The 14,879-nt window shown below is 39.1% G+C and overlaps 2 protein-coding genes across 3 annotated transcripts in view; one reads left to right on the forward strand and one right to left on the reverse strand.

Moving 5' to 3' along the window:
- LOC139150330 (R-spondin-2-like) lies at window positions 1-8,663 on the forward strand. Its single transcript, XM_070722632.1, has 4 exons — window positions 1-241; window positions 485-572; window positions 4,586-4,647; window positions 7,702-8,663. The coding sequence occupies exons 1-4, from the start codon at window positions 145-147 to the stop codon at window positions 7,911-7,913; spliced, it is 459 nt and encodes a 152-aa protein (XP_070578733.1). The 5' UTR covers window positions 1-144; the 3' UTR covers window positions 7,914-8,663.
- The window catches only part of LOC139150328 (dentin sialophosphoprotein-like), a 21,893-nt gene continuing 15,352 nt past the window's right edge, over window positions 8,339-14,879 (reverse strand). For both annotated transcript variants that reach the window (XM_070722628.1, XM_070722629.1), the window contains 6 exons: window positions 14,543-14,709; window positions 13,876-13,980; window positions 12,823-12,999; window positions 12,100-12,255; window positions 11,428-11,767; window positions 8,339-10,199 (listed from right to left, as the gene is read on the reverse strand). In XM_070722628.1, coding sequence (XP_070578729.1) covers window positions 8,908-10,199; window positions 11,428-11,767; window positions 12,100-12,255; window positions 12,823-12,999; window positions 13,876-13,980; window positions 14,543-14,709 — 2,237 coding nt within the window. In that variant the 3' untranslated portion in view covers window positions 8,339-8,907. The remainder of the gene's footprint in view (window positions 10,200-11,427; window positions 11,768-12,099; window positions 12,256-12,822; window positions 13,000-13,875; window positions 13,981-14,542; window positions 14,710-14,879) is intronic.

The raw sequence follows: 14,879 nt of genomic DNA on the forward strand, positions 1-14,879 counted from the left end.
AGTGGTATGCGTCTAGCAAATCGAAGTACAGCATTCTGCCAGCACAGGGCGCCTGCTTTTTGACATACAGACGTCGTTGAAAGCGCTAACGAGTTTTCACAAACTTCGTTTTTCTTTTCTATCTTGCCAGAGTGATTGAACGCAATGCCGTCGGTGAGATTGACCTCTGTTTTGTGCGTGCTGTTTCTGACCACGTTGAGGAGTGGAGTTAATGGCAGAGCAGAAAGAGAACGGCGATATTGTAAGTTGAGAAACAATTGTTCAGAACGCTCTTCCAATTATGTTTCTATTATTGGGGAAATTTAGTGGAATGTATGATCAACTTTTTTGGGGGGTCTAGAGTTTATCCCAGACAAATGCCTCATGGACATGAACACTGAATAGCTTCAGTCTCTCTCTCTCTCTCTCTCTCTCTCTCTCTCTCCTCTCTCTCTCTCTCTCTCTCTCTCTCTCTCTCTCTCTCTCTCTCTCTCTCTCTCTGTAGTCTGTCCACCACCGTGTAAAGAATGCGACCACCGAGAAGGATGCAAACTCTGTGACGACAGGTTTTCATTGTACAGATTATCAATCGGGTAAGCACATCAATCTCTCGCACTCTTCCTTGCATGCTAGCAGTAACAATATTATCCGAACAGCATATGCATCCAAATAAATAAATAAATAAATTATGTTAGTTTTCATTGTGCAAACACTTCCATACGTAGAGTTGCTAAGACATCGATTGAGCAGGTAATACTATGTTTGCACTTTGAGAAAGTGAGAACTCTAACGTTTATAATCACTTTGTACTCGAAGTACTTTGTATTTTTATTATTTATAACGCTCTGCACTATATATATATATATATATATATATATATATATATATATATATATATATATATATATATATATATACTATATATGCACAATATATTTAGACAAAATATTAAGACATATAAAGCATGTAACTGATGCATTTCATTTCATTTTATTGCCAATTAAAGAATGTGTATGTTGTACAGGTTGAAACAGTTAAAACAAAAAAATGGCAATAGGAGTAAAAAAACTAGCTTTTCGCTAATCGCGTTTGAACTCCGACTCAGATTTCATATGAACTATGAAAAATCAGAAAAGGAACTTTACACAAAACGAGTGTCAGTCATAGACATGGCATTGTTAGGAATTAAGTTTCATGAAATGTGATGTGTATATCAACAGTGAGAATTGTATCTCGAGAACATTTTTCTGACTTAAACGAAATATGATGGACGACTGGTTACAACTAAATACTTTCATATGCTATCTCATTCACATAAGATATTTACAACGGCAGAGCAGTTTTATTTCACTGACTAGTGACGTGCCAACCACCTCCGCGTCGATAAAGCACACTTCAGTCAGCAGTACGACAAGGGATCATTTCTAACATGAAAATAGTGTCAACAGATGGAGATTCTGTTACTTTAAATTACCATGGTTTACAAGTTCTTGGCGCAAGGTTGTCCTTGAAACCAGACAAGACGAAATATATTGATGAGATCACGTGTGTCCGATGAGCTATATATATATTAGAGTCACAAGGCATATCACTTTACCATTATTAATGTTATCAACCAGCTATACTGTGGACTGTCCACGTACATGTATGCTATTCACAAGCTGTATATCATGCAAGAGTCAATTGCCGTCCACTTCTTGTTTTCAAATTCTCATCCAGTGACATAACGTCTTTGTGTTAACTACAGGAAGCATTCAAGTTGCATCATGACAGCGGTAGCTGAAAGACGTTGGCTTACGTTGTCGACGTGCAAATATTTTCAGCCGCAAGCAACTTCAGGGATTGGCTCGTCTTTCCACTATATTTAGTTATATTAACGCGACAGTAGCTTTTGATTGATTTTCTCATTAGTATTTGTTTATTTGTGAATTTTAATTATAAGAAGCTAGAATTTATCGACGGGTTTCGTTCGCATTAATGTCTCCGTATCTGTTTTAATTCGAACCTTTCAAAGGGCCATGTCGCAACATCAAACCAACTTAGCCATCGGCAAAGAATACTTTACAATCCAAGGAGAGGCTAACCATAAAAAGAATGATGTACAAAACGACGAAATTGAACATACTATGTAAATTATGCCCTTATTTGCAGTGGCACTTACTACACCGACTTTTCCAGGTCACTGTAGTTTCATCATTTATATAAAGCCTAAGTTGTGATACCGCGGACTCAATAGGCATCGCTATACATGTACTTTTCAAATCATTCGAGAAAGCACAGGTTATTTCATTGGGCGTCTAGCCATGTTTATATTCATCAGAATAAAAATTTTGTTCATCGATTCAGACTTGTTTCACTTAGGCCTTCAATTTGCCGATAGCATACTACATTGCTAAAGATTTTCTCCAAACAGAGCTGATTTCCAGGGGTATGGAAGACTTAAATCAACATAGTCACATCTCCGTATCTGTTGGCTGTTTAGCACAGCTGTTGTAATGACTCGGGTAGATGAACTGAACTATTTACGCCAAGAGATGGCGTGTATTTTATAACAGTGACATGATTATTTATTTAAACAAATTAGGGAATGCTGTTGGTTAACAGTCCGGGTTATGTCCATATAGAGGATAGTAGGGAAGAGCCAATGGCGTACCGTATATGTAATGAAATTAAGGCAAGAACCAATCACGTACTGTATATGTAACAAGGGTCAAAGGTTACGTTGGTTCACTTTGTTCAGATCGCGATATGACCTGACAGATCCACCGATCGAGTGAGACTGTTGGCTACCCGAAAGTATCTTAGCTCCAGTCGATTGGCGACGTTCTACCGTGTTAAAAATTGTAAGATTTCTTCAGGAATAGTTTTCTGAGTTTCTTTACCCTTGACCATATTCGACAAAGAGTTATTGGACGTTTTTCGTTCTCTTTTCCAGCTTTTGGTTAACTTCTCGGCGATTGATCCGGCGCGCGTTTTTCTGAGCGAAGGGTCAATCGTACCGGGAAACGCATGGTGATCGAAAAAATCGTGCTCCATCGTGCTCCGATGACTGACTAAAACAGTTGACCCATCTTTGTAAAGCTTGAAAAATTCTGCATACTGCAGATGGCAAGGTTAAATTGAAATTTGACCAAAAATAGGCGATATTTGGCGACAAATAACTTACTGTACATTTACAAGGGTCAATGCTGATTTCTAGGAGCCGTACCCGGCCAGGAAATTCATCCAAATAAGTAATTTCAATGTACTAACCACTTGTGTCGGTCACCATCTCGGCCGCACTGAACATTGTGCGTAACGTCTACAACTAAAAACTACCCAGTGCTAAAATAAAGGGCGAAATCAAGCCGAAAATTTCCAAACTCGTTGCAATGTACGAGCCAAGGTTTGCAAAAGGGGAAGTTCACCAAGGATAATTTTTACATATGTCCTAGCTTTGTGGTCACTTACCCCGGAAAAGTTATTTTCGCCATTTACAACTTGCACGATTTTTACAAAAACCGATAGAAATAGAACAGGAAGTTGCCCATGTAATTAGAATCATTGGAAAAAGCGCCAAGCTTGGAGCTTGCATAATGTGATATGGAAGGCACATTTCCCATGGGTATGGCATTGTCCACTCACCCGTGCTTAAACCAGGCTGTGCGTATTTTCATAACTTTTGTTTATACTGAGTATCCTTGCATAAACGATGAATCACTTATAATAAACTGTCCACTGTCAGATTTTGTGTTGCTGTTTACTACTGTATTACTGTGAGTGGACAATGTGGGGGCCATACCCATCCGAAGATGGTCCCTTCCATGTCACATGATGCAAACTCCAAGCTTGGGGCTTTTTTCCCATGATTCAAATTACATGGGCAACTTCCTGTACTATTTTTATCATTTTCGTAAAAAATCGGGCGAGTTATAAATGGTGAAAATAGCTTTTCTGGGGTAAATGACCACAGAGCTACCACATATGTAAAAATCATCCTTGGTGAACTTCCCCTTTAAGTATTCATAACGTTGGCGGCGGCAGGTTCGCTGATTGGTCAATCGTACTATCCTCTCTATGGACATAACCCGGACTGGTTAATAGTATTTCAGTTGTCTCAGGCAACGCTCATAAAATTGCGCTGAAAAGTTTAATTTCATATCTGATGGGTGCAAAATTTAGTTTACAAACTATAAAAACTTTAAATCTTTGGTAGACTCAGTGATGTGAAGAGCGAATTGAAAGGTGTAAACGTCCCCCAAACTGTTACATCACAACCCATGCAGTGAAACCACTGGCCGACCACCGCGCCGGATTGCGACTGTCCCAATTTCTTAATCAGGTTCAAAACGGGGTCAGGCACCCCGCATTTGTTAAAACGCAGCATCTCAAATCAACGTTGAACTCTGAAATTCCCAGCAGATGTCCAGTCTCGGTGGTCTCCAAAGAAACTGAATACTGTAGAATTCGTAAAGCGTTCAATGGCTTAAACACGTGATCAGCTTATTTGCTGCATTCAGCATATCAACTCAGTGTGTGTTTAACTGGTTTAACATGTCAAGAAAAAATTACTTTCAATAGAAAACACTATTTCAATAACTGACACAAACTATCTATTGTATTACAGATATGGAGTGTGTCTTGGAAGCTGCCCTATCGGTTACTACGACTTCCAGGGAATCTGCACAGGTAAGAGCATTAAGGGATAAACCGTTAGATGAGCTCTTGAAATGACTTGTCATCATGTTCACATGCAGATTATGTTAGCTTTCTGTAATTCGACAATTCCCCAATCCGGATTAATATGTTTTTCCTGGAATTCCTCACTTCGTTTTCAGCCGACACTTGTGAAAATATTTCATAATGCAAAAGCTGAAAGGTTAAAAAAATGTTCGTACGTTCGTTTAGCTCTATAGATTATCCAATCGATCACCATTCCTTGTTGCAAGATATTAATGTGTAGATACAACGTATTACCTTTACTTTTACCAAAATGTGTAACAAATATTCACAAAGGTCATTCAGCTGTGTTCCAATTAGCTTACAAACCCAAACCCCGACGACGTTTCTGTCTTTTTGTGACTCACTTTCTGTATTTACTTAACTTCGAACTTATTTGGTTTCTGCATTAGTTTTGATCAGTACCGTTTGAAAGCGGGCCGGTCCTTTGGACTTATGTTAAGTCTGTAACTCATGGTGATTAATTTGTGCTGTCCTTCGCCTGTCGCACATACTAGATCATCATTTATTTGCTGAATATAATGCTGAACAGCAAATCATAGTCTAAATGTTGAAAAGTTACCTTTTTTATAATAATGCTGGTCTTCTTCAAATAGTACTATTCTACATTTTTTATTTTAAACTCCGAAAACACCAACCCCCCCCCCCCAAAAAAAAAAAAACAAAAACAAAACCGGACTAAATCGGCGCATTTCATCATGAGAATGTCTGGCAACTCAGTTGGCTTAACGCACTGTTGACGTTCCAAGAAACTGCAGAAAACATTGCATTATGTGTTTAATTTCGTGCATTGATTTGCAGAGAAAATGTCACCATTTATATAATTTGCAGGCATCGTCATCAATCAAAATGAAGGTCAAGGGATTGTGTACTTGAAATTCGAGAACCAGTTTCAGGCTGCGTATTACTATTCCACTGCACAACCACATGTTTGTTTGTAACTTAATCCGAAATAAAGGTTGTCGAAAGTTTACTTGTACAAGTAGCTTACATGTTTGTCACATTTCTATAGCTATATAAACGTTGGAAGGGGGGACGTAAGAAAGTCGGGTGCGGTGACCCTTTGGTTGGAAGCCGATATCTCAGGTAAAGTGGGTATCTTCCATGGTTGTTTCCAAAATCACGGAAAATGGGTATTAGTTCATATCAGCACGGTCCGTGAACTTGAACATGAAAGCACTTTTCCTTAAAGTCTGACCACCGCTGAAAAGATTAGAATAACCGGGAGACCCCAAACCTCAAACAATTGCTGTGTCTGAGTTGAACCTCACAAATAGTAAATTTTGAGTCGCCTATTTTCAGAATTGGTTCAAATGTTGATTCCAAAACTTGTCAGTCAATTTGCTTGATACTGAAGTTGGAGATTAACTCTTTCAGATAGCAACAATAAAACACACAGATAACTTAATGAAGACAAGCTTAATTTTTAAGAGGGGGTGGACTGTGTTCGCAGAACTAATCTTTTCCAAGATTAGTTCTTGAGGTAAGTACACCTGAAATACACGACTGTCCAGGACTTTCTATCTACCATCAAATGTTTGCGTAAACTTGTTGTACGCTAAATATTCTAATCTTTTTAAACTTTGCGTAGGTTAACTCCAGGACATAAGTGTAAACAATTTCTTCTCAAAATTGAGCCAGATACAACTTTCAATTGAAGTTTGTCGTATTGTTTCTTAATTCGAAACAAGCCACCAGGTTCATGCCGAGACATCTTTCTGGACACGACATTCTGAATCTGTACACACAAATTTTTTCGGAAATATTCATTTATGCAGTTAATATCTGACATGATTTGAAAATTCCACACAAAAAAAATTGATAATTCAACTTGCCCATCGTTTGTTGAATAGATTTGATACGCTAATAAACATCAATACTGTATCATAGTATATAAGAGGAGTACCTTTTGTATGCATCCACAAACAACGGGAAGGAGGTTAGAGGAATTCAAGAGAGCCTATATATTTTTACATTTCGACTGAGAACGAATTTATCATAAAACTAAGAAGGTCGACGAACTTTTTATGTATTGCCTTATTATAATGTGTGATCGTGCGACTCGACATTTTATCTGCACAAATTTCGTTCCTGAATATAAACTTCTACTTATGTCGACAGCTTAAAACAAAACTGACGGTGACAAGATATGACTTAAGTTTTCACCGTGCCCTTGGGTGTTAAAACGTTTACCTGGTGTTGGAGGGGGAACGTGAAAAAGAGTAGGGGTCTTACTGTGAAATCACCGGCCTCATCTTTTGGAACGCAACCTCCCCCTTTATTATAAGATGGCAACAAGCCATCTTGTAAGCTTGAGGACACCGAGACACTTTTGACTAACCTTTCACCTAGTGGCCTACTGCTCATTTACCTGATAGAAATATATTTGTGAAGGACAAATAGGCAGGACTGAATAGGGAACAGTCGCGGGTCATCGACCCAGGGGCAATAACAGACAAAGCACATTTCTCTGACCCATTCTCAAATTCCGCGTTCCCGGACCGGCATACCAGATCAGGTTTACATCAAGACAAAGGACTATGAGATCGTTCTGCCCTGAAATTTTGTGCACATAGTCTCGCCCGAATGCACGCAAAAGACACGTGCCAGAGCCGAGAGAGTAAAACTCACTGTCTTTCTCTTTTTTTAATGTCGGGAAGACCAACGCTGTGTAATAAACACCTTTGTGGGGGGAAATAGATCAAGCTTCATAATTTAATGTATCTTTTACCTATTTGTAAAACACACGTAGGTTCTTGTCCTACTCTCCAAATGATATCGAAATACCTCGTGTTCAACCATTTAAAACACAGCCTATCAGTGCGTAATGACAATGTTATTGTTGACAATACTCCACACTATTAACAATAACATGACGGCAGCAGACACATCTATCCCCATGACAATTCATTACATGGGGATTACTGCCCTCAGCGTAAGCTTTCGGATTACTTTTGTTATTTTACCCGCGTCATCACATTTCCCCTTTTCTCCAAATAACAGAATGTGGGCTAAGTGATTGTCTGAGTTGCAGCGACGGATATACATGCAGACGTTGCAAGTATCCATACAAGTTATACAACTCGGCCTGTCATGCGGAGTGTCCTCCACCATTGGAACCAGTCAGATACAGAGCCTACGGAATGATTTGTCGCAAGCCAAGAGAGGAAACCAAGGATGAAAGCACACGTCGACCTTCCAATGTCACTGAATAGTTCACCAACTGCAGTCTTGGACACTTACAATGATGTTTTCAAGAGCTGTTTCTTTACCTTTCATATTATTGAATCAATTACACAGATTTTGGAGAAGATTCCACCACCAAGTCTTAGTTCAAATTCTTGTGATATCTATTGAGCTCATTATGAATCACCGGGCAAGTCTTTTACCGGTATAATCCCACCTATGCTTGATTTTATCAGCATTTTCAAACATTATTTTCAAATCAAAGAACAATTTTTGTGCATGGCAATTAGCAGAGGCAATTAGCAGGGGCATATTATTACAGTGCAGGAATGAAATACGTGTACTGCTATGTAACTTAAACAACCAAACACCTATATTTCTTGATATCCATTTATTGATTCTGGCAACAGCTTGAACACGAAAGGCCAACATGCAGACAAAAGAACAATAAAAATTTGAGTCAGAAATATTTTATTATTGCCAAGAGTCATACAACAATAGGTTGAAAACTGCCACTATCACATTCAAAACTATGTACACAGTGAAAATATGAACAAATTAATAAATCTTGCAGATAATATACAGAGAGAACAGTAGAAGGCAGTATGTTAAAAATATCTATCAAATCTGTACAAGAAATTTTCAAACTCTATCTTCATAACATATTTTTCTTTGTATCACAATTTCACATCTTTTTTTATACAAATCACTTTCTTGTAGGCAAATTGTGTAAAATTATATATCACACAAAGCAATAAACTCTACCATACGTTTCATGACATCATTGTTTGGAGTATATTCTTTGTATTCAAAGGTTTACACACTTTGCATTCTTCTCAATGTTTTCACTCAGATTCACGATTTGTATCACCACATGTTGCGACAGTTAGATGTATATTTCTCTTACTGTTCAGATCAGAAGGTTGTACCAGAGGAACTCCTTCACATGCTGCCCCGAATACTGGAAGAATTATAATTCGTAAAAAATAAAACAATACACAGAAAGGTAAATCTGGGGTGCGATCACAAAAGAGGAGGACTGAAAGTTCTCTCTTCATCATCTCCATTCTTTGAGGACATTTTTCTACTACCGCTATTCTTGCCTTTAGATTTCCTGCCTGTGTTGGGTGGATGTGGTGTTGGTGTGGGTGCAAATGACTGTGTGCTTCTGACTGACGTGGCTCCCATGTTGTGTTGCCGTTGCCAGCGCTCTCTGGCCACCCTTGAGTGCTCGTCTTCCTGCAGGAGCTGCTCGCGGATCTCTGCATCGTGTTCGTAGTCAAAGTCTGAAGATTCCACCAAGGTGTCGGCAGAATCTGACCTCAAGGTAGAAGTCTCTGATGCAGCTCTGGACGCAGTGGCCAGAGGATCTGACCGATGGACAGTGGCCTGACCCTTCTTCACAGACTGGAAGCTTCTGGCGCTCATCTTGAGGCTGGACGCCTTGGATGGAGGTTTGGGCACTGGTTCGGGAGTGACTGGAGTGCCGTGACTGTTCGCTTTAGAGCTTGGACGGGAATCAAATGCTGACTTGGAAATCCGCAGTTCCTTGATGCTCATGCCAGATTCTGTTCTCATATGTGAACTTGCTCGTGAAACAGTGGATGGTGTTCCCATTTGTAATGCCCTCAGTTCACTTTCTAGACTTTCATCATCATTCAGGCCAAAGTCATCCTCATCATCAATGTCTGATTCTATCTCTTCATCTGGATAACCCTCTTCCACTACCTGATCCACTGGCAGTGCATCCTGCCAACTCAAATGATTTTCTGAAACTGACATTACACTTCCCTGAACCGCATCTTCCTCCAAATCTTCTACTGTCGGAGTATCATCATCATCATTTCTTGGTGTTTGCTCCTCTTCCTCCTCCTCCTCTGTCTTCTTTTTCTCATCTGGAATTTCATCATCAGTTGAAGTTTGACCTCGGTCGCTCTGGATATCTTTCCCCTGCTTGGGTGTATTGGCAACACCCCCTGTATCTGAATGGTTTCTGCCAAGACTGTCCTTTGCATCATTCTGACTGGCCCTACCCATTTCTTTCTCTCTCCTCTGAGCTTTCTTTGTTGGCAGTTTGCGCCTTGGTGTAAATACTGGATTTCCAAACCCTTCAGATGCAGTGTCAAGATTGCTGTCTGAATTCTCTGTAAATGCTCCATTATCAGTCTGGTTGGTGTCCGTGTGGTTGGCTCCTGGTGTTTGTGGAGTTGGGGTTTGGTCATCCTGACTAGACCGGGACAGGGCCCTGGAGGTGGCTCTTGGATTCTGTAACAGCTCTTGTATCGTGTCGACTGATAAAGACTCCAAAGTTATGTCTGTGGAAGAGAGGCAGAACATGGACATTTTATTTTGCTTTGTGGCATTCATTGGATTGCTCATAGCTGTGTTTTTATTTGAATAAATGGTGTACATGTTGACGTTGGTGGTGTAGTGAGCAGATTCAATCACATCACAATGTGATAGACTGAGAAACACTATCAGTGTGAAAATGACAGCATCGTACAGGGAAATATAAACAGAACCTAAGTAAATCAACAAGAACAAAAATTCTCCATTTACAAAGGAATGCAGTAGTCTAATTATTTAAAACTATTCTAACCTCTGATAAAGAGTTCACCAGTGAGATAGAACATGCCCTGACATGCAGTAGAAACAGATGTGTGTATATTCATGCAGCTTGGTGGAGTAACAAATGTACATCATTATGGCTAGTTCTGATTGGTTCTTGATCAGAGCAAGACTGGAGTTAGGCTCATTCAAAAAACAGCATTATAAGCTCATGAATAATTAAACATGCCATATAAGGCAAGGAAAGAGAAGTCACAGTCAAATGACCTTATATGGGAAGCATTAAGGATTGGCAACAAAATTATTTCTAATGACAAAGCCTAATGGAATTCAAACTTTGTTCTATCAAAGAGCCAATCAAACACAGACTGCAACCAATAATAATTGCAACTTGAAGTGTTCCACACACAAGCCAGTAAGCTGATATAATCCCTTACTTAAGAAAAACGTGATTATTTAAGTTTAACAGTTTTGTTCATAGTCCTTTGACATGTGTGACCTGCAGCCAAGCAACTGCTAAACAGTTATTTTTTTGCAAACTTTACTTCTGTATCAACACACAGAAATAATACACTGTACCTATGTGTATATGTGAAACCACTGATTTGATTTTCTGTACTGATATCAATTTTAGCCGAATTCACAAACCTTCTCACTCAGTTTTGATAGGCCACAAACTAAACTGTAAGAATTCAATCTAATTGAAGTTTTTCTTTCTCTTCAAAGATCCTGAATCGTCAGTCTGTCTCTCTACATACAATTAGCAAAGTCAATTTCAGAGAGAAATTTCATACATTTAGGCATTCACACAGGAAAAATTTCATATTTTTTTCTGAACTTTATACGCAGTCACCGTTAGTATAGAACAAATATGCTTGTCTGTGACTGTTTAATATTCTATAAATTTTGTTAAATACTGGTAACATGAATACCAGAAATCAGTGAGAGAGCACGAGCAAAGAAATGTTTACATACCTCTTTCATTGACTGTCTCAGGGCCATCAACCTCTCTTGACCTGTCAGTTAACAGAATGGACTCTGACGCCCGGCTCTCCGATTCCTCTCTGACCATGCTCAGTCTACTGCTGCTGATCTGTAATTCCTGCCTGGCATCGGAAAGCAGTTTTCTGAGTATATCGTCTGGAAGCTTTGGTGAATTCACAGGGACGGAGCTGGATGCTGGTGAAGACGCCTGGCTGGGTGACCTTGGAGACAGTGCTATGGCGTTTGTCTCCTGTGTGGCCCTTGAGCTGGCCTGTGAGCAGAGATCCAGTAGGTCTTGCAGCTGTTGGTCAGTGAGGCGTGGATACTCCATCTGTGAAATGCAGGACAAAAAAATTGATGAAAAAAGTGTCATATCTAAAATGTTCAAACCACACACATCTATTGGTATAAAACACTGAACGTACATCTTTGCATTTATCTTACCGGTAAATTTCAAAACCTATGGATGAAGTGTGGACACAAGAATCAATACTTCCTCTTAACATGGAACGTTTGATCATCAATTTTTACATCCAAAATGTGCCTTTATCCATACTAAAGACTCTTTGATGCACACTGTACTGGTATGTGTTGTGTGTGATTGACAAACAAGGCCATGGTGTATATAACTGCGTAAACTGACAAAGTCACAAAGAAACTTACCTCACTCTCTACCCGCAACTGTAAGTGCGTCAACTCGTCTTCAATTTCTTTGAGTCTGGTCTGTTGATCTCTGGTCTCCTTGGTGTCCCGCAGCGCCCTCTCTCCGAGCTGCATCAAGTCTAGCGACTCAGCATACTCCTTCTGTGAGAAGCTGAACTGTGATGACCAGACAGATGGAACACACAACATATAAATGGAAATGATCCTTCACACAGGGAGACCAAATTTACCATTCAAAAATACCCTTAATAAGTTAGAATGTGCCTCCTCCAGGACAGATATTCAGACTCTATTATTTTTACAAAATCTTGCTGATCTACCAGTATCACTTGTATGGGCTTGTTTTGCAGCTCTTGGAGGAAATAAAATTTCACAGTATTTTTTTTGTGAAAACAAAAATCCAATTTTTTCCCTTGGAGTTAACACAGAGACGGTGGCCATTTTGAATTTCAAGTGTCGGTAAATTTAAGGTAACTTGCTTCTCTGGTACCAAAATTTGCACAGTGACCCCTGATTTTTATTTGTGATTTTGAAAGAGAATGGTTGAAAGTTTCCTTAAGGAACATTTGAGCAAAAGTTTACGTTTTCAAGGCACATACTGCTGTTCATAGGGCTAAAAAGAGCAGCTATACTAAGCTAGAATCAACATACTTTGGCATGTCTCTAGACATACCTACTTTGAAGAGCTGAAATAAAATATGAGAAGCAGAAACATGATTGTACCTCAGAGTTTTCAAAGTTGGCCCTCCTTGGTGTACTACAAATGGACTCAAAGTCTTCCCTAGGTAGCAAGGCTTGCAATCTGGCATCAATATCATTGAGTTCTTTCTGCTCTTGTTCGTCTGGACGAAAGCCTAGGCCAGGCGTGATTTGCAGGGCAAAGGGGTTGAAATTTGCATTCTGGAGAAAGTGAAAACCAAGACAACATAGAAAATGCATAAACAGATTAGATAAGTTGAAAAATAACTCTTCTCTCTTTCATTGAAACAACATATTTTCCACAAACAAAATATTTTCATTGATTGCTGAAACACAATTAGTCACCAATGTCTTAATTACAATGACCAGAGACTGTATAACACAGTAAAAGTAAATCATGTTGTCTGAACCATTCAAAACTACTGTTTCACAAAACACACCATAATTTTAATTTATGACAACTCTTCAGCAGCGACAGGGTTGTGATAAGCCTTTTATGAGATCCTCCAGGACCTATTCATGAACATTGAGGAACTCAAGTTTTCTGACTTGCCCACAGAACTGTAGGGGTGTCAAGATCAAAGGGCCACCCTAGTGCATTTGGTCAAAAAATGTTACCCTGTAACAGATTTCATATTCAGGTGCAGGCAGAGTTCTGGTTATTAGAAGGATTACTAGATACATGGACAACCAAGAGAAATGTGTCTACACTGTACATGTAAATTGGTAGAATTTGATTTGCCTATTATTGTAATCTATAATCCTCTTCCGTCATTGAACATTTCGTAATCAGCAATACCCACTAAGTTGAACTCAATGAACATACGTGTTTCGACATTTACATTTCCTGGTTATAAATATGACACTACTTCTGTGAAAGAAATCACAGGGATTGACTACTTCCCTGTGAAGGCATGACCCCAGTGCAGGGTTTGATCACAATCTTTTTGCTGATGTCAGAACATGAGGAAGTGAGACGTGTACTTAGTCCCAAAACTCATTTTCAAATATACTGAAGTTGACATGCTTTTTTGGAACACGTGGAACTGTGTCAAATATTCATTGATGTATTATCACCTCTTCGTTATCTTCTTTCAACATCTCCACATCTCCTAGCAACTCTTCCAGTCTCTTCTTCTCGTCATCCGTCATGGCGATTACATTACCAGCATCAGAAGCAAGCTTTGAGAGAGTGAGAAAATGACGTGATTTGGTCAAGGTCTCCGTATATGTGTATTTCTGATGACTTCATCATTTGCAATCATATGAAGCATATTTTATCATTACTTTTCATTGGTGGCACACAGAACATCAACCTGTGCACCTGTGTATAACATGACTAGAGAAAAGCTATTTGACATACAAAATTCATTGAGTCACATAATATTGGAACAAGGAAGTTTTGATTTCCCTATGGTAAAAGGGTTTTGACCCAGTGACAGCAAACTGAGCAGCCAGTTTCAATGTATGATGTTTTTTACTCAATGCGGAAACCCACTTCCCCATTGTTATCAGCCAAAGTTTCATATCTAATCTTTTGGAAGTAGAGACCCATTCAACTATCGCACATACATTGTGTGACTATCATAACATATCACCTGAATTGCTGATACTGTTTCCTATACATCCACAACTGACTATCATAAAAAAACTTTGAATAAATAAAGTTAAAAAAATCAATATTAACATGAGGAGAATGTCAAACTGGGACTGGCACACATTACAGCTTGCATTCCATACTCACATCGATGTTTCTCTTGATGAAATCGGCTCCATCTTTCTTATTTTGCCTTGCATCGCCTTTTGCTGACTTAGTCTTGTTGCCCTTTCTGTTGGCGCCTGTTCCCGCTGATTTCTTGTGAGTGTTTGGTCTGGAATCCCTGCTACTGGCTGCACTACGAGATGATGCTCCTGAAATTAATCATTTGGAGGAGATTATCAGAAGTGGTTAAAACCTTCAAATTCTTTGAAAATGTCAGAAAGTTGCAATGTCTAAGCAATTGGCAATAAGCCGAAAGTGTGAATTCTAATATGGTTGTGAAGAATGTTGATATCACAAAGTCACCTTCTAAATCATTATC

This window comes from Ptychodera flava, chromosome 14 (genome assembly GCF_041260155.1).
Source record: "Ptychodera flava strain L36383 chromosome 14, AS_Pfla_20210202, whole genome shotgun sequence".
Lineage (NCBI taxonomy): Eukaryota > Metazoa > Hemichordata > Enteropneusta > Ptychoderidae > Ptychodera > Ptychodera flava.